Source organism: Aythya marila (assembly GCF_965140915.1).
Source record: "Aythya marila genome assembly, chromosome: 25".
NCBI lineage: Eukaryota > Metazoa > Chordata > Aves > Anseriformes > Anatidae > Aythya > Aythya marila.
The window spans coordinates 5,563,232-5,587,802 of NC_139066.1; the positions used below are offsets into that span (position 1 = coordinate 5,563,232).

At 62.0% G+C, this 24,571-nt stretch overlaps 5 protein-coding genes across 6 annotated transcripts; all 5 read left to right on the forward strand.

Moving 5' to 3' along the window:
- Positions 1–67: 67 nt before the first annotated feature.
- On the forward strand, positions 68–9,037 carry RETREG3 (reticulophagy regulator family member 3). Its single transcript, XM_082779335.1, has 9 exons — positions 68–337; positions 1,316–1,422; positions 2,988–3,018; positions 4,162–4,288; positions 4,967–5,051; positions 5,499–5,636; positions 6,149–6,228; positions 6,431–6,563; positions 7,180–9,037. The coding sequence occupies exons 1-9, from the start codon at positions 159–161 to the stop codon at positions 7,611–7,613; spliced, it is 1,314 nt and encodes a 437-aa protein (XP_082635461.1). The 5' UTR covers positions 68–158; the 3' UTR covers positions 7,614–9,037.
- A 1,434-nt stretch (positions 9,038–10,471) lies between these two features.
- On the forward strand, positions 10,472–14,715 carry NAGLU (N-acetyl-alpha-glucosaminidase; the record flags this gene model as incomplete). Its single annotated transcript, XM_082779000.1, has 6 exons — positions 10,472–10,860; positions 11,632–11,779; positions 11,863–12,009; positions 12,155–12,240; positions 12,405–12,661; positions 12,760–14,715. 6 exons carry the CDS (start codon positions 10,472–10,474, stop codon positions 13,974–13,976), a joined length of 2,244 nt encoding a protein of 747 aa, XP_082635126.1. The 3' UTR covers positions 13,977–14,715.
- A 267-nt stretch (positions 14,716–14,982) lies between these two features.
- Positions 14,983–16,760, forward strand: HSD17B1 (hydroxysteroid 17-beta dehydrogenase 1; the record flags this gene model as incomplete). Its single annotated transcript, XM_082779264.1, has 6 exons — positions 14,983–15,182; positions 15,323–15,484; positions 15,704–15,883; positions 15,968–16,061; positions 16,152–16,335; positions 16,590–16,760. The coding sequence occupies exons 1-6, from the start codon at positions 15,086–15,088 to the stop codon at positions 16,758–16,760; spliced, it is 888 nt and encodes a 295-aa protein (XP_082635390.1). The 5' UTR covers positions 14,983–15,085.
- Positions 16,761–17,394: 634 nt separating this feature from the next.
- COASY (Coenzyme A synthase) lies at positions 17,395–22,000 on the forward strand. Of its 2 annotated transcripts, none has more exons than XM_082779288.1 (9): positions 17,395–18,004; positions 18,412–18,626; positions 18,708–18,839; positions 19,300–19,489; positions 19,783–19,847; positions 20,335–20,419; positions 20,809–20,906; positions 21,006–21,129; positions 21,558–22,000. In XM_082779288.1, the coding sequence occupies exons 1-9, from the start codon at positions 17,416–17,418 to the stop codon at positions 21,716–21,718; spliced, it is 1,659 nt and encodes a 552-aa protein (XP_082635414.1). In that variant the 5' UTR covers positions 17,395–17,415; the 3' UTR covers positions 21,719–22,000. The 2 variants fall into 2 exon arrangements, with proteins under 2 accessions (XP_082635414.1, XP_082635415.1); XM_082779289.1 differs by having other exon boundaries at positions 17,396–18,004; positions 20,983–21,129.
- A 136-nt stretch (positions 22,001–22,136) lies between these two features.
- Positions 22,137–23,908, forward strand: LOC309887522 (coenzyme Q-binding protein COQ10 homolog B, mitochondrial-like). Its single transcript, XM_082779290.1, has 5 exons — positions 22,137–22,516; positions 22,630–22,740; positions 22,830–23,019; positions 23,357–23,458; positions 23,563–23,908. Exons 1-5 carry the CDS (start codon positions 22,476–22,478, stop codon positions 23,722–23,724), a joined length of 606 nt encoding a protein of 201 aa, XP_082635416.1. The 5' UTR covers positions 22,137–22,475; the 3' UTR covers positions 23,725–23,908.
- Positions 23,909–24,571: the final 663 nt, after the last annotated feature.

Genomic DNA, 24,571 nt, shown 5'->3' on the forward strand with positions numbered 1-24,571 from the left:
CCCTCCCCTCCCGCGGCGCCACGGCAACGCGCGTGCGCGCCGCCCGGCCGCCTCCACCGCGCCTGCGCCAAGATGGCGGCGCCCAGCGCGGCGCCGGCCCCTTCGCCCTGGCGGCCGCCATGTTGGCGGCGGCCGGATGTTGATGCCGTGAGGGAGCCATGGCGGCGCGGCCCGGCGGGGCCGGCGAGCGGCGGCGGCGGGTGGAGGAGCTGAGCGCGGCGCTGCGGGGCCGCCTGGGGCCCTACGAGCCGCTGCTGGGAGCCCTGCAGGCAGCGCTCGTGTGGGAGCGGCCGGGCCGCAGCGCCCTGTGGTGGGTGGCGGCGCACGGCCTCTTCTGGTGAGCGCCCCCCGGGGAGCGGAGGGGACGGGGACGGGGACGGGGACGGGCAGGGCCGCACCGGGCTGAGGAGGCTCCGGGGGGGAGGGTCCGGGCCCTGCTGGGCACTGACGGGACCGGGAGAGCCTGGGGGGGGGGGAGCTGAGGTGATTTGGTGCCTGTGGGGCCTGGCACCGAGCCCTGGGGGGAATGGCGTGGGGGGGGCAGGGCCCCGAAACCCCGGGCAGGGCCCCAAAACCCTGTGTAGAGCCCCCAAAACCTCGGGAATTGCCCCCGAACCCCGGGCAGGGCCCCAAAACCACGGGCTTTGCCCCTGAAACCCCGGGCAGGGCCCCCGAACCCCGGGTAGGGCCACAAAACCCTGGACAGGGCCACAAAACCCTGTGTAGAGCCCCCAAAGCCTCAGGCATTGCCCCCCAAACCCCCAGCAGAGCCCCTCGGTGCTGTAGGGGTTTTGCTCTGTGCCCCCCGTTCCTGCCCCTCGCGGGGTTTGCTGAGCGCTGCCTTCTCCTCAGAGCCCTTCCCGGTCACGCTTTGGGGTTTGGGCTGCGGGCTGAGCTGCTGGGCAAGCAGATTGACTTGGTGACCTGTTGCTGCGTCCAACAAGCGCTGGAAGCGCTGAGCTCTGCTTTAGCTTTGTCCCTCTCATAACAGCACCAAAACAGGCAGCAGGAACTGAGCTGGTGGGTGAACAGCAGGGGAAGGGCAGGAGGTTCTGCTCGCCTCTGGCCAGTGAGCTGTAAACGAGGGTGGTTGTGCTAGAAATGACACAAACAGATACTATAAAACCTTCTCAAGGCGGCTGCGAGATAAGCTCCTGGCCCAGGCAGTGCAGGCAGGCTGATTGCTGACTGATTACTGCTTGCTTTCTGTTCTCTTGCTGTAGCTGTAACCAGGTTTTGAGGGTGGTTTGTGCCTCCTTTCGTCTGTGTCAGGCAGATCGTGCTGGTTATTTATCTGTTTGTTTCCTCCCTGTAGGTTCTTTGCTCTGACTTCTCTTCGATTGGTGTTCCTGGTTGCGTTTACTCTTATTGTAGTAGTTTGTATAGATAAGTGGAAGAACAAAATCTGGCCTGAAATTGGAGGTAAGTTGCAACGTTTAAGTTAATATCAGAACGTTAAGTACTGTTTTTAGATCTAGAGTGTGCAGCGTTTGGAGTTCAAGAGGTAAAATCCAGGGCTTTTTTCTGGTGTGAATCCAGAAGCAGGCAAGAATGCTGTAGGCACGTTCTTCCTGGAGTTGCTCTGGGAAGCCCTAACCCCTGTAAATAATAAGAGTTTTTTCTGCCAGTGTCTCGTAACCTTCTGAGTTTCCCTTCCATTCTGCTTTGTAGAGACTTGAGATCTTTTAACACGTCATGAAGTAGCCTGCTTGTTTGTGACGCTTCTGCTTGTGGGATGTCACCCCAGGCTCTTGTTTGCTCGTCAGGTGTGGTTTTATGGCGTGTTGGAATATTCACCGGTTGGGGCTTTTGTCATCTCTGTCTAATTTTAGTGAAGCACAAACTATCCTTGAGTTACAAGGAAATGATCTCCGCAACCTGTGTTGTACAGAATAATCTGCTAAGAGAAGAACTCTAGAATAAAGAGAGCATTTCACTAAATGGTAATGTTTGAAACAGCTGGTGTGTGAGTTAGGGCAGGTTTTGAAGCAGTAATTCATCTTCTAAGCATTCAGTACAGGAGCAAGAAATTAAAATTTCAAAAATCCAATATAAAAGCAAGCGTTTATGGAATACGTCTGGATTTCTCCTCGGATTCGGTAATAAATCAGCTTCAAGGTTTAAGACAGAGATGAGTCCCAGCCTTGCCTACAAAGTAGAAAATTCATTAAAAGGAGAGGCATCTTAACGGCTGTTAATTAAATTAGTCTTAAGCTTTCAGGGAACAAAGCAGCTCTTTTTCTCATTTGTAATATTAGTGTGCTCATGAATAATACCAATCCGAGCAGGATTTTGTTGCTTTTGCACGGTCAGATGACCTTTGAAGCAGTGCATGTGGTTTCCATGCTCCCAGAGAGAGTTCTGTAACTAATGAGCAGGTTCTGCCCCAGCTTTTGTGCCTCAGCCTGTGTTCTGGGTAGTTCTTTGGAAGACATTAAAGCTTCGCTCGGTTCCTGCCATCAGCTTTCTGCAGGCTTTATAACCAAAGTGTTCTTACTGGTGAGGGAAGTGGGGAGAGTTTTCTGCCCGGCTCCTGCATAATCTTGATTTAAACTCATCAGGAGAACTGGTGCATCCCTGGCTCACTTTTCAAGTCCTGGTCTGGGTGAAAAAATATCAAAAGGCGTAAATCCGATGGCTCCGAATAAGCAAACTGTTTGTCCTTCACCTTCTGGGTGTGTGCAGGGGAAGGGAGGGAGATAAAAGTGGAACTTTTTTTTTTGCAAATACCTCTTACTGCAACCAGAGCAGCCTTCCAGATGCTGTCCAACCAGTGTGAGGAGCAGCAAGGAGGCTCTCTTGCAGTCTTGTACCGTCACTGTACAAATTCAGAATGTGTTAGGGAGTGATGCGTCTCTGGTTCTTAATAGTTAATGTCTTTTCCAGGCACCTCCCAACTCATTAAAGCTTTACTTAAACCCCAAGAGCTAAGCATTCTTATGGCAAATTCCTTGCAACTAATGTCGTGTCTGTTCTTAATATTTTAGTGGCAAGACCTGGCGACTTAGACAATGAGAGGTAGGAAACTAATTGAATCCTCTGCTCTTTGGTGCTTTGCTGTGCTCCCGTGTAATTGGTACCTGCACGTGCTTGGAATGTTGGCTTCTTAGAGAGGAAGGAAGGGGAGCAGGGAGCTGCTTAATGCAGTGAGGATGGAGCCCTCCGTCGTGCTGTTGTGACAGGTTTTTGACTTGCCCAAGCCATTATGTTATATTTAATCTCTGCCTTCAGACTGCCTGGCAGTTAATGCTTGCTTGAGTGTTGTAAAACTTCCACCGCCACTTCCACTTGCACCCCCGGGTTGGAGGTGCTGCCTGAAAACCAATTCCTTTTGTGTGGGTCTCCAGTAGTAGGAAAACAACCGGGGCTTTTGTTGGAAAGAAAGAAATCTTCTGAGACTAGATCTGGAACGTTTTAAAGAGGCATTTCCCAGAAGCTGTTCCTGCATAGTTCTGACCTGACTGCAGCTTTAATAACAGTGGGTTGAGAAATGTTTGGGTGTTGCCTTCCTAATAACACCTTCCTCTCTCTGGGCACACCTTTCTGCCTGCTTGTGCTGCCCGGCCATGCTTGGATGCTCAGCTCTTGATTAAATCACTTGAGCTGTTGCCAGAGAAGTTTGTTTGTTTACTGCAAGAGGCCCAAATACAAAAGGAATTGCTGTTCCTAAGCTTCAGGTTCCTGTGACCAGCAGTTAAGAAGCACTAATAGAACCTGCCAAAGATAATACCTCCCAAGTAACAGAATCTATTAAGTAATAAGGTACAAGGCTGCCTGGAAGCTTCATGCTGAATTTTTGGGGGTTGCTGTTGACCAAATCGATGCAGAGAAAGCAAATGGCTTCACTTGATTTGCTTCTGCCGGGCCCCTTCCCTTCCAGTAGCGTGGAAGCTCTAGTCTAAGACAACAAGAGGCTGAGTGACTCACATCACTGCTCCTTAGCTGCTGTGGGAGAACGGAGACGCCTGCAGAAGGGGATGCAGAGCGCTGCTCTTGGCAAGGCGCTGCTCTGAGAGGCAGGCTGAGGCTCCTCTCTAGAGCTGAGCAGCTGGGTGAGAGGAGAAAGTGGTGTGGTGACAAGCGCTTGTCACAAGGGATGTCTGCACTGAATCTGATGCAGTAATTAATGTCTGTTGCTGATTTTTTTTCCATTCACTGCAGCTGGGGATATGTCCACCCTCGGCTGCTCGGGGTGCCCGAACTTTGTCACCATTTGGCTGAAGGATGGGTGACCTGGACCAACTTCTTCAACAATCTCTTCGTTTTCAAGAGGCAAAGCCCTGGCAAGGTGAGAATGTGCAGGCGTTAGCAGATGGCATGGTTGTCCAGCCTCTGCTGGTATCCTTTTGTGATGGCATCCAGCGCTGGCTGAACGCGTTCCAAACAGGGGAGGTTACCATGGGAAGTCTCCCAGCTTGGCATGGCTGTGAAGTGGTGCAGAGGAATAGAAAGCACAGGCAGAATAATCATGTGGAGGAGGGAGGAGAAAACAAGCGTTGGCACGTTGATTGCATTAGTGAGGTGGCAATAGAGCTGCTCCTTCTGTAGCTTTCTAGTTTTTTAAGTGTCTGTCAAATGCATCACCGCCAGTGGATTTTAGTAGGCAGAAAAAGTGTCAATTTTTTTTGTTGCTCTTGTTTTTGAGGCTTACGCAAAGAGGAACCTGTAACTGCATTTGTGTTCTTCACTGTGAAAGAGTTCTCTCTCTTTCAGTCTCTTCCTCGCTTTTAGCATACCTGCTTTGGGAAGCTCCCTATAATCTGAAGCAAGAAACTGCTGTGCTGCCTGTGGCTGTGAAGGCAGACACTTCCTGAATCTGTTCTAGTCCTGGAATGGGGTAGCGCTAGGAAGGCTTGGCTGTTGTTAAATTACAACTTTAGCTAGAATTCTGCAGGGAGCAAGATGGTCAAGAAGTGAGTGATTCCATTGCTTAACCCTGGAAACTCACCGTCTCCCATGTCTTCAGTTTTGCCTTCTAGTCTGTGGAGTTTTTACTTTCCTGGCTGTTCTGGGCCGGTATATCCCTGGACTCCTGCTCTCATACTTGCTGTGTAAGTAGAAGATCCCTATGCCAAATACAGACTTGAAAATGAAAAAGGGATAGAAACGAGTAGGATCTGATTGTCTGAGGAGTCAGGCTCTGCTCCAAAGAGAGCAGCAACCGTTCCTGCTCCAAAGGAAGGGTCATGTTAATGGCTGTAAAATTTAAAGTAATGTGTTCTGCCTAGAATGTGGTGGTTCCTGTCCAGGGCTCTAAGGTCTCTGGTGCGGACACAACCTGTCTGAGTGGTTAGTAACGATGGATCTGAGCACTGAAAGGTCAGCCTCTCCGTTTTGTTACCTTGGCAGAGGTGATTGCACCAACTCTAAAGCAGCATCACCTTCAGTGCCCAGATCTTGCATTCTGGATGTGTGTGACACTGCATCACAACACGGGCAAGCTGTTTGCCAGGTAGCACACCGTGCAAACTTCTCATCAGCCTTCCCTCTTCCCTCAGTGCTCTTCGTCCTGCTGTGGCCCCTGGCTGTCTACCACAGGCTGGGGCACCGCATGTACCTGAAGCTGGAGCCAGCTCTGCAGCGGCTGGATTTCAGTGTGCGAGGCTACATGATATCAAAGCAGCGGGAGAAGCAGCGTAAGTTTCTACAGGGTGTTTCTGGCCCTTCAGACACTGATACTTCGTACCTGAACCCATCTGTAAACCAAGCCTCTGCTCGTGGAGTGGGATAGCCCTGCACGTCTCGCGTGGCAGTCACTCCAGTTCCCTTGGCAAATACTTGCAAGTACTTTTGGGGACGAAACGAGGCAGCTCTGCCTCCACAGGAGTCTGCCAGGGAGTGCATGGTGTGAGCTCTTCATGGTGCTGAGCTGTGTCAGTTCTCAGCTGTCAGAACCGTGTGTTCTGGGTTGCAGTTGTACCGAGTCCTTCGTCTTTTCAGTGCGAGGTTGCTGCTAAGCATGTTCATCTCAGCAAAAGATCTGCAGCAGCAAAAGATCTGCAGCAGCCCAAGTCAGAAATGACCCCATTGCTCTGTTGAGGAACCAAACATGCTGTGTTATGTCCAAGCCTGCCAAATATTTTTTTTTTCTTGGTGTAAGATCTCTGTCCTAACAGCAATAATAAGCTTTGACTCTGGTTTCTGACAGTGCGTCACCGATCCCTTAATCAGGAGGGCACAGATGATGGGAGTGACAGTGAAGAGGAGCTTGCTGCTTTCTGTCCCAAGGTAGTGAACTGTACATGAACGTACTGGGTACTGTGGGTGTCCAGAACTGCTTGTACCAGCTCCTAGGCTAGGCAGTAACATGAAACGAGCCTCAGATACCAGCCTGCCATGAGGACTGGGTTTAACTGGCAGCCACTGGATGATGGCAGAGGAATTAGCTTTCCAGTATTTAATATTTTCTAATGTATCTCCTGTTTCAAAGCTGGATGACTCCGTGGTTGCCAAGGAACTAACCATCTCTGACTCGGAGCATTCAGATGCTGAGGTTTCCTACACTGAGAACGGGATGTTTAACCTCTCAAGGGGCCAGACTCCATTGACAGAGGGATCAGAAGGTGAGAGGAAACTGGCAGCTCCTCAGGGGTGTGGAATGCTGAGCAGGCACCGGTGCGACAGGTTGGAGGGAGGCCGTGCGTTCCCTTCTGTCCCTGAGGTCTGGCTGTTTGATGTCTGTTGCTGGCCAAGACGAGATGAAACTACCTGTTTTTTCAGCGCAGAGCTTCCTCCTTAATTCCTGTGGTGCTTTGGTAGAGCAATTTCAGCTGCTCTTCAAAGGCAGATCCAGCTCTGCCAGTCCTTGACCGCAGGGATGTGTGTTGCAGCACAGCCTCTGTCACCGTGACCGGCCTGTCCCTCTGGTCATGTCATTATAGTGTAGGCACAACCGGCTCGTCCTGTCCAAGACCCTTCTGTACCCTCTGCTTATCTGCTGACTGAGCGAGAGGGTAGTTTCCTCTCGTTCAGCACCTGCATTCCTTGAGAGTGAGCTGGGAGGTAAGCAGGCACCCAGAATAGCTATGTGAGGGGGAGATTAAAGACAGCGTGATGCAGAGGTGATAGGAGACCGTCTGTCTTGGTGAGGTAATGGCCCAGATTTTGAGTGCTGTGCTGTTCTTGCCTTCAGGGTGTTTGGCATGTGCTGCGTATTTAAAATACTCTCTCCTCTTCTAGACCTGGATGGTCACAGTGACCCGGAAGAATCTTTTGCCAGGGATCTCCCTGACTTCCCTTCCATCAACCCAGAAGCGACTGGCCTAGATGATGAAGATGACACCAGCATTGGGATCCCAAGTCTGGCTTACCGCCCGCAAGGAACGGAAGAGTTGCACTTCCCTTATTACCAGGAAGAAGCCGGCGCGCTGCCATCTGTACAGAATCTCACTAACAACATAGCTGGGTTTGTCACCAGGGGGATGATCCAGCTTGCGCTGTCGGGAGCCGCTCAGCCGGGCTCTTCGCACAGCAACAATCCCCAGAGAGGTGCAAAGACTTACCTCAGAACGGCCAGCTCGGACTTGGACACTGACGCGGAAGGGGATGACTTTGAACTGCTGGATCAGTCTGAGCTGAACCAGCTGGATCCTGCTGGCTCACGGGGCCAGTAAGCAATCGCATCACCTCCTTTCTGGTTTTCTGACGTGCGTCGTGGAGGGGAATCCTGGAAGGAAGAAGCATTGCACAGTTATCTAGATTGTCTCCCGTGTGAGTACGAGTGATACGACAACCAGTCCTGGCTGGGAGCACCGCTGTGAGCCGTGACTCTGTAGCCTCGCTTGGATTTTAAAATAAACCACCCTGGTAATTCATAGGGAAAAGGTGTTGATGTGATGGCTCCACAATCACCCATGCGTTGCCCTGCATTGTCTGCCAGGATGCTGCTTGCTCCAAATTTCCTCACCTAAGACAATAAATCTGGTGTCTGCAGCCAAGAGACCACAAATCAGACTGAATTAGCGTCACTGAGAACAATCTGGAAGCCGACCTTCCGGGGCTGATACACAACAAGGTGAATGGGACTGGTTTCCCCTCAGACTTAGTGTCTAGGACTTAATGCTGTTCTGTCTTTAAGACAACCCTTTCCTGCTCCTCAAAAGTGCACAGAAATCCCGATTCTTCTCTCCCAGCAATATCCAGCTCTGGGTAGAAACGAACACCTTGCTCCCCTTGTGGACGTGGTGGTGTACGGCCACAACTGTTTGTACTTGTAATGACCACTCATCTCCAGCTCAAGCTTTCTAGTGATGCTATTTTGTAAGAGACATAATGGCAATAAGACATCTACTGTGATGACTAGAGTCCTGCAAAGAACATCGACGTGTGGCAGCTGTTCTTGTGTTGCTTTCTTAAAATACCGGACTAACAATTTACTAAAAATCCCCTGTGTTATCCCCAAACACATCCGGCATGGACAGTAGCAATACTACATTTCCCCTGACACTGCCTCTTAGGGAACAACTAGGGAGAGGTTTTCTGGAGGAGGGAAGAAGCGGAGCTGGCCTGCTCAGCCACTTTTGTTCTGGGCCTCTTTCACAGCTTTGTATAGCTTAGAACCTGCCAGTAGGAATCGAACAGAGGACGCCAGCTCCATCCGCAAGGGACTGAAGAGCTTTTACCTGCTGTGGGCACTTAAACAAACCAGCAACCCATAGGGGAGAGACGTGTAAGCTGGATGGCCTGAGCCTTCCAGCCCTTTCCGAGTCACTGAGCTTTCCCATTGCTTTTTCTAAGCCATAAAAACTGATACAGATCACATTTGTGCAGCAAACAACTTACCTCTTCAGGGAAACTCCCGTGTATGTGCTTCTTTTTGTCTAAATCTGCTTGCCTGAAAGTGTTGGCCGTACAGATGCTTAGACTGTCTTGAATTAAGGAGGCATGGGTAAGGTGGGGGCTTTATTAATTTTATACTAGCCTAAATCTTTGGTTTGGCCTTGCAAGGACAAGCTGTCACCTGATAAAATGTCAGCCTACTTTGGGATCTGAAGTAAAGAGCCTGTCACAAACCTCTAGGATTGCTGGGTGATACCAAACCACCGAGTCTGTGTATTACACGTGCACTCAACAGTTTAAAATCCAGTTCTTGTTTCATCTTGGAATCAATCCCCAGAGCTCCCTGGGAGCCACTCACCCCCTGGCTGCTCCCCAGCCTCCTCTCATCCTTTGGCTGGGCTGGGGCCGGTGCTTGGCAGCGTTGGGGTCAGCTCCGTCACCTCCTCCTCGGCCCTTGGCTTCTTTTTCTTTGCCTCAGGAGCTGCTACAAGAGCAGTTGCCAGGTGCCCCTGATTTCTGGGGAGTGGTAGCAGAAGAAGCCCTGCAGGGGCCATTTTTGGGGTTCTTTGGGGGGATTTTTCATTTTTGTGGGGCTGTTTCGGGGGTGGTATCCACCTGGTGGGGATCTTTTTGGGGCTGTGTCTCCCCAGTGTGGCCAGTTTTGGGGTCATATCCTCTGGTGGGGCCGCATATCTTCTGGTGGGTTCCTCCCTGTGAGGAGCACTGAGCCCAACCCTAAATAGGAGCCTAGAGAACACGTAGGGCGCCACTTTCTCCCATAAAAAAGTGCTCCCAATGGAAGCCTTTGGGTTCACCTGAACGCCCTGGGGGAGATTTTACGCAGTCCCACACGTAACGGGACTCTGCGCATTCTCTTTTCAAACACCAGTAACCGTAACTGTAATTCTAAAACTAAACGTCAGCCTAAACCTAACCCTAAACCTAACTCTAACCTGAAACCTAACCCTAACCCCAGCCCTAAACCTAACGCTGAACCTCACCCTAACACTAACCCTTACCCTAACCCTAACATTGACCCTAACCCTAACATTAACCCTAACAATTACTCTAACCCTAGTCCTAGCCCTAGGGCTAACACCAAACCCTAACCTTAACCCTAACCATAAACCTGAACCTGAAACCTAACCCTAACCCTAAACATAACCCTAAGCCTGACCCTGATCCTAGCCATAACCATAGCCATGCACACCCTACCCCTAACGCCTAACACTAACCCTAACAATAACCCTAAGCCTAAACCTGACCCTAAGCCTAAACCTAATGCCCGCCCTCACCGCCGTGACCACGCCCACAGCTGTGACCACGCCCTATCGTGGCCACGCCCACTGCCACCACCCAGTACCCCGACCCCTCCCACCACCGTGACCACGCCCACTTCAAGTAACCACGCCCTCTACTAGACCTCGCCCAATCCCTCTGACCACTCCCACCCCCGTGACCACGCCCACTCCCGCTACCATGTCTATCACTCTGACCACGCCCGTTCAAATGACCACGCCCACCGCTACCACCACGCCTAACAGCCTGACCACGCCCACTATCCATAACCACGCCCCACCCCGCGGCCACACCCCACCCCCTTCCTCCACATTGGCCGCGCCGCCGGCTGAGGGGCGGGGCCTCGGCGCTGATTGGCGGAGCGGCACGTCGCTCAGGGCGAGGCAGCGGGACCATGGCGGGGCCGCTGCGGGTGGCGGCGCTGGCGGCGCTGCTGGCGGTGCCGGTTCGGGCCCCGGCCCCGGTCCCGGAGCGGCGGCAGGAGGCGGCGGTGCGGGCCCTGGCTCGGCGCCTCCTGGGCCCCCGGGCGGCCTCCGCCGTGGCTCTGTCGGTGGACGGGAGGCTGGCGGCGGGCGGCCCCGACGCCTACCGCCTGCTGTCGCCTCCCGGTGCCGCCGTGGCCGTGGCCGTGACCGGTTCCAGCGGCGTGGCGGCCGCCGCCGGGCTCTACCGCTACCTGCGGGACTTCTGCGGCTGCCACCTCTCGTGGGCCGGGGCTCAGCTCCGCCTGCCCGAGCCCCTACCGCGGGTACCGGCCGAGATCCGCGCGGCCACCCCCAACCGGTACCGGGACCGAGCACCGGGACGGGACGGGACGGGGCGGGGCGGGGCGGGCACGGGGCTGGCGGTGCGCTGGGGTCCCGGGGGTGGCGGTGAGAAGGACACCGGGGGGGGGACCCCGGTAATGTACCGGGTGCTGGGGGGTCTCGGGGGCTCCGTTCCTGCAGCAGGCTCCCCGGTGCTACCGGTGCACGGGGGCTCCGTTACTGCCCTGGGTGCTGAAGTTGCACGGGGGACACCGGGGGCTCCGTTAACACACCGGGCTCCCCGGTGCTGCCGGTCCGTGGGGGTATCAGCAGCTCCGTTAATGCACCGGGTGCTGGGGGCTCCGTTAATGCACCGGGCTCCCCGGTGCTGCTGGTTTTGGGGGGGGTACCGGGGGCTGCGTTAATGCACGGGGTGCAAGATGGGGACCGGGGGCTCCGTTACCACACCGGGCTCCCCAAGCGCTACCGATGCACGGAGCTCCCTTAACGCACCGGGTGCTGCCGGCGTGCAGGGGCCTTGGGGCTCCGTTAACGCCCTGGGTACGGGGGCACCCGGGGGGCTCTGTTCGTGTCCCGGCTCCCCCCCCCCCGCCCGGTGCTGCTGACGTCCGTACGGGGGGGGCTCCGCTGGTGCCATCCGTGCCACGGTCTGTGCCAGCTCGGGCACGGAGCCGGGCACCGCTCACAGCTCGTTAGCCCGGGACAAAAGGCGCTCAACCTTACGTAACGGGGGAGGCAGCGGGGTGCCCCCCCACCCACCCCCGGTCCTTCTATCGTCGTGCCCCAGGTACCGCTACTACCAGAACGTCTGCACCCAGAGCTACTCCTACGCCTGGTGGGACTGGGCGCGCTGGGAGCGGGAGATCGACTGGATGGCGCTGAGCGGCATCAACCTGGCGCTGGCCTTCATGGGGCAGGAGCTCGTCTGGCAGCGGGTGGGGTATCCCCGGGGCCGGGGAGGGGGCCGTGGTGGGCGTCGGGGAAAGGGGGGGGGAGCTGACGGCCGGGCTGCCCGCAGGTCTACCTGTCCCTGGGTCTGAACCAGTCGGAGATCGACGCCTACTTCACGGGGCCGGCGTTCCTGGCGTGGAACCGCCTGGGGAACCTCCACGGCTGGGCAGGGCCGCTGCCGCACTCCTGGCACCTCAAGCAGCTCTACCTGCAGGTACCAGGGGGGGTCTCGTCCTGCTTCGCCCTGCTGGGGTGGTGCTGGGTGCGGGCTCCTTTCCCCGGGTGCCCAAAGACCCCTCGTAGGGCCCGGGGCTCCTCTCCCGTCGCTCCTCTTCCTCCCTCCTCTTCCTCTCTCCCAGTACAGGGTCGTGGAGAGGATGCGCTCGCTGGGGATGATCACGGTGCTGCCGGCCTTCGCGGGCCACGTGCCGCAGGGGGTTCTCCGGTACGTGCGGCTGTGCCCGCAGACCCCACAGGTCCTTGAGCTCCCTGCCCGGCGGGTCCCGGCTCCGGGTCCCACCTTTGGGGAGCACCGGGTGCCCCTGGGGGCTGCCCTGCAGCGTGCGGTCCCATCCTGCTCCTGATCCCCGTCCCTGCCCTCCGGCTCAGGGTCTTCCCACGTGTGAACGCCACTCGCCTCGGGGGCTGGAGCCACTTTAATTGCACCTACTCCTGCCCCTACCTGCTGGACCCCGAGGACCCCATGTTCCAGGTGATCGGCACCCTCTTCCTGAAGGAGCTGATCAAGGAGTTCGGCACCGACCACATCTACAGCGCCGACACCTTCAACGAGATGAGCCCGCTGTCCTCCGACCCCGCGTATCTCTCGAGGGTCAGCAACGCCGTCTTCAGGTCGATGACGGGAGGTGGGTCGGGGCCGGGGCCGCCTGGTGGCACCGCGGAAGAGGGTGGCGGTGGGGTCCGGGGGTGCTCCCCGTGCCTCACCCCGTGTCTCCGTCCCCAGCCGACCCCGAGGCGCTGTGGCTGATGCAGGGCTGGCTCTTCCAGCACCAGCCGGACTTCTGGCAGCCGGCGCAGGTGCGGGCGCTGCTGCACGGCGTGCCCCTGGGCAGGATGATCGTCCTCGACCTCTTTGCCGAGTCCAAGCCCGTCTACCCGTGGACGGAGTCCTTCTACGGGCAGCCCTTCATCTGGTGCATGCTGCACAACTTCGGCGGCAACCACGGCCTCTTCGGCACCGTGGAGTCCATCAACCGCGGCCCCTTCGAGGCTCGCCGCTTCCCCAACTCCACCATGGTGGGCACCGGGCTGGCGCCCGAGGGCATCGAGCAGAACGACGTGGTGTACGAGCTGATGAACGAGCTGGGCTGGCACCACGAGCCCCTCGACCTCCCCGCCTGGGTGTCCCGCTACGCCCAGCGCCGCTACGGCGCCGCCAACGCCGCCGCCTCCTCCGCCTGGCGCCTGCTCCTCCGCAGCGCCTACAACTGCACGGGCGTCTGCGTCAACCACAACCGCAGCCCGCTGGTGCGCCGCCCGTCCCTGCACATGGACACGCAGCTCTGGTACAACGCCAGCGACGTCTACGAGGCTTGGAGGCTGCTGCTGAGCGCCGGCGCCGCGCTGGGCTCCAGCCTCACCTACCGCTACGACCTGGTGGACGTCACCCGCCAGGCGGTGCAGCAGCTGGTGGCCGATTACTACCTGAGCATCCGCGGCGCTTTCCAGAGCCGCGCGCTGCCGGAGCTGCTGACGGCCGGCGGGGTGCTGGTGTACGACCTGCTGCCCGAGCTCGACAGCCTCCTCTCCAGCCACCGCCTCTTCCTCCTGGGCCGCTGGCTGGAGAGCGCCCGCGCCGCGGCCACGAGCGACCGGGAGGCCGAGCTGTACGAGATGAACGCCCGCAACCAGCTGACGCTCTGGGGACCGAGCGGGAACATCCTGGATTACGCCAACAAGCAGCTGGGGGGGCTGGTGCTGGATTATTACGGCGTGCGCTGGAGCCTCTTCGTCTCTCTCCTGGTGGAGAGCCTCAACTCGGGCAGCCCCTTCCACCAGGAGCAGTTCAACCAGGCCGTCTTCCAGGTGGAGAGGGGCTTCATCTACAACAAGAAGCGGTACCCTACCGCGCCCGTCGGCGACACGCTGGAGATCTCCAGGAAGCTTTTCCTCAAATACTACCCCGGGGCCATGAAGCGGAGCCAGGCTGGGCCAGCGTGATTTGGGGCCATGCCTCTCGGAGCCTCCCCCAGGAGGGAGGGCAGAGACCCCGCGTCCTCACGCGTCGAGGCTCCTGCAGCTCCTCGCCTGATCGCCGCGTCCCTCCCCGATCGCCGCGTCCCGGCGGTGCTGGAATGAAGGCGCAGAGCCCCGCTGGGACCAGGCTGCGTGCTCTGCATGGGCAGGACGAGCCCCGGAGGGGGCTGGCAGGCAGCTGTGGGGCTGGCTGTGCCCCAGGGACCGCTGCTGCACCGTGCTCAGCCCTGACGGCCCCTCCTGGCTGCCCCACGCCTGCCCCACTGGAGCTGAGCCGCCCCACGGCACGGAGCAAGGAGGCAGCGCTCTGCTGCTCGGTGGGACCTGGGACGGTGCAGACGGACAGAGGACAGATGGACAGAGGGGCTGGCACGTCCCCACCGAGCGCCTGCCCCTGGCTGAGCAGCAGGGAGCCAGCCTTGCCCCATGGCTCGTGCCCCCCCCGGCTCCCCTCCTTGTGGGGCCGTCGGCCTCAGCGCAGCCCCTGCTGTGCTTGGTGCCTGTGGCACTGAAGGAGCCTTGGCAGAGATTTCTGCGGTGATGCTGGGGCCGGGCTCCTCAGGCCGGGCTCTTTCTGTGCCTTTTCCTCCCCTCGCTGGGGCTCGGGCCAAGGCTGCGTGGCCGTGGGTCACTCTGGCCCCAGGCAGGGTGGGGGCTGAAACCTGCAGAGCTATTAAAGGCTTGGACACTGAGTGCTGTCGGGCTCCTCCGCTTCTCCCCAGCCTGCAATTTATTTGAATTTTGGCAAGGGAGCAGCTCGCAGATGAGATTTTTTTTTTCCCCGAGGAGGAAAAAAGCACGGTCAGCTGCGGGGCTGCTGCTCGGGGCTGTCCCCGGCTGGTGTGGAGCTCCGGGGCTGCCTTCCCCTCGTGCCCCCCGTGCCTCCTCCCTGGCTCTGCCGCGGGGTCTTTATCTCGGCAGCTGAACCAGCATCAAGGCAGAGGGAGGCAGGTGGAGGGGCCTTGAGATAAGCAGAGAGACAAAACACGGAGGGAAGGAGGGAGGGATGGGCCCCCTGCCCGGCCCTTTTAAACAGCGCAGCCCCCCAGGGGCCCGGCATTGCCGCGGTGCCCATGGAGCAAACCACGGTGCTGATCACCGGCTGCTCCTCGGGCATCGGGCTGGGGCTGGCCGCCCGCCTGGCAGCCGATTCTGCTCGCAGGTTCAAAGGTAAAGGGGCGACGCTGTGCCATAGGGGGTCCTGGCACCACAGGGATCCTGGCACCGAGGGGGTCCCGGCACCGAGGGGTTCTCCCCCCGCCGGTCCCTGGGGCGGCAGCGCTGCCCCGCGGCCCCGTTTTCTCCCCCAGTGTTCGCCACCATGCGCGACCTGGCCAAGAGCGAGCGGCTGCGGGAGAGGTTTGGGGGCAGCTGCCCCGAAACGCTGGAGCTGCTGCAGTTGGACGTCACCGACCCGCGCTCGCTGGCTGCCGCGGCGCAGCGGGTGCAGGGGCAGCGGCTGGACGTGCTGGGTACGGTTCCCACCGCCCCCCCTGGGCATCAGCTGGGACCGGGTGCCAAATAATAGGATGAGCCACGGTGGTCCTGCGTGGGGCCGGGGGGTGCTGCAGCCCTAAGGATGGGGTTGGGGGTGTAGGGAGGAGGGAGGGGGTTTGGTGCCCGTGTCCCCGTCCCTGATCTGCCACCCCGGTGCTGGGGGTGCCTGGCTGACGGGGGCCGTGCCCCGGCAGTGTGCAACGCGGGGGTGGGCCTGATGGGCCCCCTGGAGACGTGCTCCGAGCAGGCCATGAGGACGGTGTTCGAGGTGAACCTCTTCGGGGCCATCCGCACCATCCAGGCCTTCCTGCCCGCCATGAAGCGCCGCAGGGCCGGCAGGATCCTGGTCACCGGCAGCGTCGGGGGGCTGCAAGGTGGGCGCTGCATGGGGGGGGGGTGTGAGCTGTGCTGGCTTGGGGGGGGGGAGCCCAGCTCTCAAAGCACCGCTCTGCCCCAAGGGGTGCCCTTCAATTCCGTGTACTGCGCCAGCAAATTCGCCGTGGAGGGGCTGTGCGAGAGCCTGGCCATCGTCCTGCGGCCCTTCAACATCCAGTGAGTGCCGGCGGCGGTGAGGGGAAGGGGCGCGAAGCTTGGGGCTGGGGGCTGACGGCTCCCCCCCTGTGGGGCTGCTCCTTCCCGCAGCGTGACGCTGGTGGAGTGCGGGCCGGTCAACACGGGCTTCCTGCAGAACCTGCAGCGAGCGGACCCCGAGGGCAGCGAGCTGCAGGGGCTGGACCACGACACGCGGAGCCTCTACCGCCGCTACCTGCGGCACTGCCACGGCCTCTTCCGCGACGCGGGCCAGGAGGTGGAGGAGGTGCTGCAGGTGGGACGGGGATGGGATGGGATTGGGATATGGGATGGGATGGGACGGGATGGGATGGGGATATGGGATGGGATGGGACAGGATGAGGAGATGGGATGGGATGGGGATATGGGATGGGATGGGACAGGATGGGGATATGGGATGGGATGGGGATATGGGATAAGATAGGGATATGGGATGGGGACATGGGATGGGATGGGGATATGGGATGGGTTGGGGGCTCGGGGCCGGTGCTGAGCCCTGTGCGGTGCCAGGTGTTCCTGGAGGCCATCAGCACCCCCTGCCCACCCCTGCGCTGTGCCACCACCCAGCTCTTTGCCCCCCTGGTGCGCCTGAAGCTGGCCAGCCCCGACGGCTCCGACTACGTGCGGGCCATGCACGACTTCGTCTTCGGCCCCGGTGATGATGGCGGGGACCAGCCCTGAGCACCGGCACCTCCGGAGCACCGGTGGCAGGGGATGGGTCCCTCGGTGCCAGCAATAAACCCCTGCTGCTGCTGCACGGCTCCGGCTCCGGCCCCGCTGTTTGTGGGACAGGGTGGTGGGTGGGTGGTGGGCATTGCCAGCGCTGGGACTGGGGCACCAGTGGGGGTAGTGGGATGGCTGGAGTGGGGTCATGGGGGATCAAGGGGGTGATACTGGGTCTGGGCAGCCAGTACTGGGACTGGGCAGCCGGTACTGGGACTGGGCAGCCGGTACTGGGGCTGGGCAGCCAGTTGGGGGCTGTTTTAGGGACTGGTACCAGGGCTCCAGCAGGCACTACCGGGGCTCTTTGAGCCAGTGGGGTCCGGTGGGCAGTCCTGGGGCTGCGGGACACAGCAGTGGGGTGGGCGGGCAGCCGGGACCGAGCCCCCAGCGGGCAGCACCGGGGCCGGGCGAGCAGCACCGAGCCTTTAACGGGAGGCACCGAGCCTGCAGCTCGCAGCCCCGGGGCTCCCTCCGGTTGCCCGCACCCCTCCCGTCCCCTCCGGCGCCCCGAAACCCCCCCGGGGGCGGCGATGCCGACCTCGCTCCGCTACCGGGGCGGCGCCGGGGCGGTCCGGTGACGCGTTCCGGGCGGGCTCCGTCTTCCGGCGGGGCCATGGCGCCGTTCCCGTCGGGGCTGCTGGTGCTGACGGCCCCGCTGGGCTCGGTACCGGGCCGGGCGGCGGCTGCGCTGGCGGCGGCGGCGGGGCTGGTGGCGGGGCCGCTCTACGTGCACCTGCAGCCGGGGCTGCTCCTGGGGGGCTCCGCACCGCTCCCCGCAGCCCCTCCGCCGGCTCCGGTTCTTCTCCGGGCTTTGGCCGCCCTCTACTCGGCGGCGGCGGCGCACCGGGGGCTGGACGTGCGCGTCCTGCTGGGTCACGGGCACCGGCTGGCGGAGCCGCCCCGCGTCCTGCTGGCCGACGGGGGGGGCGGCGACGAGGACCCGGTGAGCTTCGGGCTCCGGCAGCTGGCGGCCGCCGCTTACGGTTGCCCCCCCGGCTTGCCCACCCTGCTGCTGGGCGGCCCCGACGGTCCCCGGGTTGCCCCCGAGGGCACCGAGGGGGAGCTGCCCGCTTACCCCGACGTGGTGGTGGGGGGCACCTTCGACCGGCTGCACGGTGCCCACCGCCTGCTGCTCAGCGCCTGCTGCCTCCTGGCCCGGAGGAGGCTCCTGGTCGGGGTGGCGGACGGGGAGCTGCTCCGCCGTGAGTGCTGCGGGGGTGGCACCGGGCTGCTGGGGACGGGGGGGGGACGGCCCCGGGGGTAGGGGAGGTGGGAGAGGGTCGTGGAGAGGGTTTGGGGTGGGGATGGGGGGCAGAGGGGCTGCGGAGTTTGCCCTGGGAAGCCTGGAGGGGCTTGGGGGGAGGCTGGTGGGAAGGGGGTCGAGGGGTCTGCACCCCAGTGTCCCTGCACCCCAGTGCCACCACAGATAGGGTGACAGCAGGAGCCCCACCGGGATTTGGGGTGACAGCAGGAGACCCACCAGGAGCGGGGCTTTGGAGAAGGCAGGCCCCCAAAACCCCAGGGCCGGTTCCTCTCCCTCTCTCCCTTCCCATTCTCCATCGCGTTGCGGCTCCGCGCTCAGCCCCCGCGCCCTCCCCGTGCCCCGCAGACAAGGTGCTGAAGGAGCTGATCGAGCCCTACGAGCTGCGGGCCGCCAAGCTGCGCGAGTTCCTGGCGGACGTGCAGCCCCGGGTGCTGTATGACATCGTGCCCCTGGGCGACCCCTACGGCCCCGCCGTCACCGACCCCGAGCTGCGCTGCATCGTGGTCAGCGAGGAGACGCGCAAGGGAGGGGAGGCCGTGAACAAGAAGAGACTCGAGAACGTAATTTTGGGGAGGGGGCTGAGACCTCCCGGCCCCGCCGCCGGGGCTGCCGGCGGCTCAGTGGGCTCCTTGTCCCGGCAGGGGCTCGCTGCGCTGGAGCTCTTTGAGATTCAGCTGATCAAGGACCCTGAGCACGGCCGGAACGAGGAGGAGAAGATCAGCTCCTCCAGCCTGCGGCAGAGGCTGCTCGGGACGCTGCTGCGGCCCCCGCGGGTGAGGGGGGGACGCTCGGAGGGGTTGTGATGGTGCCGGGGGTCTGTGGGACCCAAGAGTGGGCTGGACCCCGCTGCTGGCTTTGGGAAATGTCCCTGAAGATGCCCCTGGTGCTCCTGTCCTGAACTCCCGGAGCAGGTCTGGGTGAAATATGGGGCAGAAAGCAGGCAATGGTCGGGGTTTTGGGGTCCCAAGTGGGGCCACCAATTTGGGTGAGTTGCAGGGTGAAAGCTCGATGCCCTCGTGAAGTCGGGGAGCCGCAGGGATGGCAGCCTGGGGTGCTGGAGCCAGCCCGTCCCCTGCCACAGAGGGGACATTTGGGGGTCTGCCTGCCTGCCTTCGGCACATCCCAGCCCCAGGGAAGGACAAGTCCCCACTCCGCAGGGCCGGGAGCTGCCACGACGCCCGCGGGACCCTTGTGTGCCACCCCCCAGCCTGACGGCAGCCCCCGTCCCCGCAGGAAGCCCCCAATTTGCCGCCTCGCCCCTACGTGATCGGCCTGACCGGAGGCACCGGGAGCGGCAAAACCTCCATCGCCAGGCTCCTGGGGCAGCTCGGAGCCTTCCTCATCGACGCCGACAAGCTGGGCCACGCCGTCTACCTCCCCGGGGGCCCTGCCTACGAGCGGGTGCTGGCGGCGTTTGGGGCAGGTAGGGGTCCCTGGGGACGGCTGGGTGGTCCCAAAGGGGCAAAGTTTTTCCCCAAATCCTCCGTGCCCCATGGCGGAGCTGCTTTCAAGGGGCTGGTTCGAGGGTCTGGGCTGAGCTGCTGCGTGTCCATCCTTTTCTGGAGTATGATAAGGAGATCCCGGGTCCGGTCCCACACCATGGGGCCCTTTGGGGTCCTGTGCTGAAGTCCTGCTCTGCCCCGTGGGCCTCATCTTACCACGGGGGCATCAGTGGGGCTCATCCCGTCCCAAACACCTTCCCCTCCTGCCTTGCAGAGATCCTGAGCGAAGACGGGACGATTAACAGGAAGGTCCTCGGGGCCAAAGTGTTTGGAAACCAGGTAAAAGCGGCGCGGGGAGTGTCAATATTTAATCTCCCGAGCCAAGAGCTGTCTCTGCGTCTGTGCCGGGGGCTTTTTGCTTCGCAGCCCTTTGAGCTCCTGGCCCTATTCCTGGCAGCGTGCTGGCGGGCAGTGCCGCACGGCGAGGGCAGGACACGGGGATCACTTCTCCGTCACCGCGTCAGCGGTCGTGCAGGACGTGCCCCCGGCACCCTTGGCAGCTGCTGCTGCTGCTTCCCAAGCCCTGCTTCCCTCTGTCCTTCACCCAGCGCCGAGCTGAAGCCCCGCCGTGCACGTCACCCGTGCCCTCTGGCCGTCAGGGGACTTGGACGCGTGGCAAGTGGGGCTCGGTGACCCCGCAGCTGCACAGGAGCCCCCGCTCGCTGGCGCTGCCGCAGCCCAGGCTCCTCCTGAGGGTCCCTCGGGGGCTGGCAGGTCCCTCGTTGGCCCCCCAGGAGCTCTGAACCCCGCTGTGCTTCCCTTCCAGGAGCGGCTGAAGAGCCTCACGGACATCGTGTGGCCTGAGATCGCCCGGCTGGTCAGGAAGGAGATCGGGGAAGCCGATGCTCAAGGTAACCGGGGCGTGCAAACGGGGCATTCAGACCTGTGCTGTGCTCCAAGTCCCCCCTCCCCAGGGATTCCGCTGCTCTGGGCAGCACCGCGAGGATTTCCCGTGCTCAGCCCCTGCTTTTTTGGCTGGGGATTTTCACTGCTGCTGCTGTGCTTCCTGCTCCGAAACAGCCCGAATTTGTTTGTGGTGGAACCTCCGGGAGCAAAACCTTCCCAGCTCCGGGGGGGCTTGACGGGCGTTTGGCTGCAGGCATCGGCTTGGGGTGTGCAGGGGGCACCTGCCCCCCTGATACGGGGCATTTGGGCAAACGCAGCCCCCGAAAGCAGCCCGAGGAGCGCTCGTGGTGCCTCTGCCTGGCCGGGAACGACGAGCGATGGCCTCGTTTTGCAGGAAAAGCCGTGTGCGTGCTGGACGCTGCCGTGCTGCTGGAGGCCGGCTGGCAGGAGATGGTGCACGAGGTGTGGACGGCCGTCATCCCCGAGGAGGAGGTGGGTGCTGCCCTTCTGCTGATCCCCTCTGCCCCCTCCCCAAGCCCCTGAGTGTCCCCCCCTGCGCTCCCCCCAGGCTGTGAAGCGCATCATGGACAGGGACGGGCTGAGCCAGGAGGCTGCTCGCAGCCGGCTGCGGAGCCAGATGAGCGACAGCCAGCGCGTGGAGCAGTCGCAGGTGGTGCTGTGCACGCTGTGGGAGCCCGAAGTCACCCGCAAGCAGGTGAGCTGCCGGCCACCGAGCTGGGCTCTGCCCCCGGGGTGGTGAGGGGGGGACCCCAGACTGGGACGGGGATGGAGGGCTGCGTGCTGGGGCTCACCGCGAGGCTGCCATGGTGTGGGACGAGGGATGAGTTCACACAATCCCTGAATTGTTGGGGTTGGAGGGGACCTCCAGGATCCCCCAGTCCAAATTTTTAACCTAACACCCCTGCACTAACCCACATCACCGAGCTCTACACCTAAACATCCTTTAAAGCCCTGCAGGGCTGGGGACTGCAGCACCTCCCCGGGCAGCCCATCCCAATCCTCTCAACCCTTTCGGTAAAGTCCTTCCTCACGTTCAGGGTTGGGAATGGAGCAGGGAAGGGGCAGAAGGTTTGGGAGCCCTTCTCGTGGGGTTCCTCCCCCCCGACGGCCGTTCCCTGGCAGGTGGAGAAGGCCTGGGACCTCCTGCAGCAGCGCCTGAGCCACGCACCCGCGGCCGGATCGCCGTCCCGCTAACGGCCCCGCGGGACACCGAGCATCGAGCAGCGCCGGGACGTGGGGCGAGGGCACCGTCCGTGAAACGGGTGCGGAGGGGCTGGGGCTGACCCCCCCCCATGCTGCGTCCTCACCCCGCAGAGGGGCCGGGAGCCCCCTGCCCTGCTGAAGCCGCCGGACACCGTGACCCCAGGAGTGGGAATGAGCTGGAATGGCTGCGGCAGTGCCTTGGGTCAAAAGGGCTGAGCCCCCCCCGCTGGTGCCTGCACGTCCTGAGAGCGGGGGGCACCGCCTGAAGCCCCCCCCCAAACCCCCAGGGCTGGGGACAGGCCCTGGGCACTGTGAGCCCGTCCCGCTGTGCCAGTTAAAGAGCAGTTTTCCTCGGCAGTGTCTGTGGGGTGTTTTTGTCCCCTTTTTCAGCCGTTCCCCCCCCGGGGGCTGCCCCCACCACCGCCGCCACCCCGGGGGCTTCTTCCCTGCTCGGAGGGGGGCTGCAGCCCACCGGGATGTCCCACGGTGCCACCGGACAGTGTCCCCCCGGTGCCACCAGCCCACGGCCGGGGCTGCTCGGGGCTCTGCCCTGCTCCCGGTGCTGGTCCCGGTGCCCTCATCCTGGGGCTCCCCCCTCTCCGTTCCCGTTACACCGGGGGTGGCTCCACCGGGAGCGGTTTGGGAGCCCCGGAGGGTCCCGGTGCTGGTCCCGGTGCCAGTCCCGGTGCCGGTCCCGGTCCCGGTCCGAGTACGGGGTGGGGGGGCGGGGCTCCCGGTCCCGCCCCCGGCGCTCCCCCGTGATATCAGCGGGCACCCGGGGCCGTCCCGCCCCGGTACCGGTACGGGGCACGGGGCCGCGCAGAGCAGAGCCGAGCCATGGCCGGGTGCGGGCGGACGCTGCTCGGGGCTGCTGCCCGGTGAGACACCGGCACCGGGACCCCAGGACACCGGGACACCGGGACCGGGGTCGGTGCAGAGCACCGAGGGGGCAGCAGCTCCGGTTTTCTGACCCCCTTTTTATCCTCTCCAGGTGCCCCGCTGCCCACCGCTCCCCGTGCCCGCAGCCGGTGCAGCCAGCGCGGCCGTTCCTCAGCCTGGTGGGCTCCGGTGCCACCGGGTACCGGGAGCAGCGCGTCCTGGGGTGAGTTCGGTACCGGAGGGGGGGGGCACCCAGTTACCGGGCGGGTGCGAGGTGCTGGTGCTGAGCTGTATTTTTGCCTCCCCCAACAGATATTCGGCGCAGCAGATGTACGAGCTGGTGGCCAACGTCGGGGACTACCGGCTCTTCGTGCCGTGGTGCCGCCGCTCGGCCGTGCTGTCCCGCCGCGGCCACGTGCTGCGGGCCGAGCTCGAGGTCGGCTTCCCCCCCCTGCAGGAGCGGTACCTCTCCGAGGTGTCCCTGGGGCCCCGGCAGATCCGGGTAAGCCGTGGTGTCCCCCCCTGCTTGGGTTTGGGGTTTGCGTCTGGGTGTTGGGGCTCAGCAGATCCATGTGGGGGGGAAAAGCTGGGGGCAGGGGGCACCGGGGGCGAGGGGCTGCGATGCACCCCGGATCCGGAGACCCCAAACTGCTCCTGTGGAAGGAAAGCTGCCCCCCAGCAACACTCCCCCTGCCCTAAAACCGCTCCAGCAGCCCCGTGTCCCGCCTGCAAGTCCCCTGCTTGGCACCTGGGGATGGGGCTGGGGCTGTTTCTGCCGCTCTGCCCGGTGCTGGGTGCGCGGTGCCTGGGCACCCAGCAGCTTTTTTGCCCTCCCGCAGGCGGTGAGCAGCGACTGCCGGCTCTTCAGGCACCTGGAGACGCTGTGGCGCTTCGGGCCAGGGCTGCCGGGACGGACGGACAGCTGCTCGCTGGATTTCTCGGTGAGTGCACGGTGCTGGGGACCGGGACAGGCTTTGGGGGCAGGGGGCTGCCGGCCCCGCTGCGTCCCCCCGAGCCTCCCCAGCACCTCTTCGCCTCCTGCCAGGTCTCCTTCGAGTTCCGCTCGGCGCTGCACTCCCGGCTGGCCGGGCTCTTCCTGGACGAGGTGGCCAAGCAGATGGTGGCCGCCTTCGAGGGCCGGGCGCGGGAGCTCTTCGGGCCGCAGGCTGCCGCCCGCCCCGCACAGCGAGTAGCGCGCCGGGCCTGAGCTCGGCCGGACCCTGCCCCCAGCCCCGCTGAGGGCCTCCCCCTATTTTATTTATGGCTATTTAACCACCCCGGAGATAATTTATTGTTTTTTGTAAGCCCTGCTCCTGTTGAACGCTGTCGACACCAGGACCAAGTGGCCGCGGGCTGTGTGGCCGCTCTGTTTGTGGTGTTTGGGCAATAAAACGTGGGGCACGGACTGGCTCGGGACTGTTCTTTCTTCCCGTGTGGCCCCCATCACTGTGCTGCCCCTTGTCCCCTTGCTGTCCCCATCCCTGTCCCCATGCTGCACCCCATCCCTGTCCCATCTCTGTCCCCATGCTACCCCTGTCCCTGTCTCATCTCCATCCCCTTGCTGTCCCCATCCCGTCCCTATCCCCTTCCTGTCCCCATCCTGCCCCCCATGCCTGTACTGTCCCTGTCCCTGTCCCCGTGCTGCACCCCATCCTTGTCCCATCTCTGTCCCCGTGCTACCCCTGTCCCCATCCCATCCCCACCCCCTTAATGTCCCCATCCCGTCCCCATGCTGTCCCTGTTCCTGTCCCATCTCTGTGCTGTCCCCATCCCATCCCCATCCCTGTCCCCGTCCCCATCCCTGTGCTGCCCCTGTCCCATCCCTGTCCCCATCCCCATCCCGTCCCTGTCCCTGTCCCCATCCCTGTGCTGCCCCTGTCCCCGTGCTGTCCCCATCCCGTCCCCGTCCCTGTGCTGTCCCCTGTCCCTGTCCCGTTCCTGTCCCTGTCCCATCCCCATCCCGTTCCCATCCCCTTGGTGCCCCCGTCCCCGCCCCGCCCCCACCGCCCTCCCCCGGCCGTTCCCGGGGTCAGGGCCAAGGGAAGGCCGCGGCC

Excerpts from the sequence above, each read along its gene's own strand:
- RETREG3 (XM_082779335.1), top strand. The coding sequence starts at position 159 with ATGGCGGCGCGGCCCGGCGGGGCCGGCGAGCGGCGGCGGCGGGTGGAG. Across the intron at positions 4,289-4,966 it reads AGAGGCAAAGCCCTGGCAAG|TTTTGCCTTCTAGTCTGTGG; the intron begins GTGAGAATGTGC and ends CCATGTCTTCAG. Across the intron at positions 5,637-6,148 it reads AAAGCAGCGGGAGAAGCAGC|TGCGTCACCGATCCCTTAAT; the intron begins GTAAGTTTCTAC and ends GGTTTCTGACAG.
- LOC309887522 (XM_082779290.1), top strand. The coding sequence starts at position 22,476 with ATGGCCGGGTGCGGGCGGACGCTGCTCGGGGCTGCTGCCCG. Across the intron at positions 22,741-22,829 it reads CGGGAGCAGCGCGTCCTGGG|ATATTCGGCGCAGCAGATGT; the intron begins GTGAGTTCGGTA and ends CTCCCCCAACAG. Across the intron at positions 23,020-23,356 it reads TGGGGCCCCGGCAGATCCGG|GCGGTGAGCAGCGACTGCCG; the intron begins GTAAGCCGTGGT and ends GCCCTCCCGCAG.
- COASY (XM_082779288.1), top strand. The coding sequence starts at position 17,416 with ATGGCGCCGTTCCCGTCGGGGCTGCTGGTGCTGACGGCCCCGCTGGGC. Across the intron at positions 19,490-19,782 it reads GCTGGCGGCGTTTGGGGCAG|AGATCCTGAGCGAAGACGGG; the intron begins GTAGGGGTCCCT and ends CCTGCCTTGCAG. Across the intron at positions 20,907-21,005 it reads CCGTCATCCCCGAGGAGGAG|GGACGGGCTGAGCCAGGAGG; the intron begins GTGGGTGCTGCC and ends CATCATGGACAG.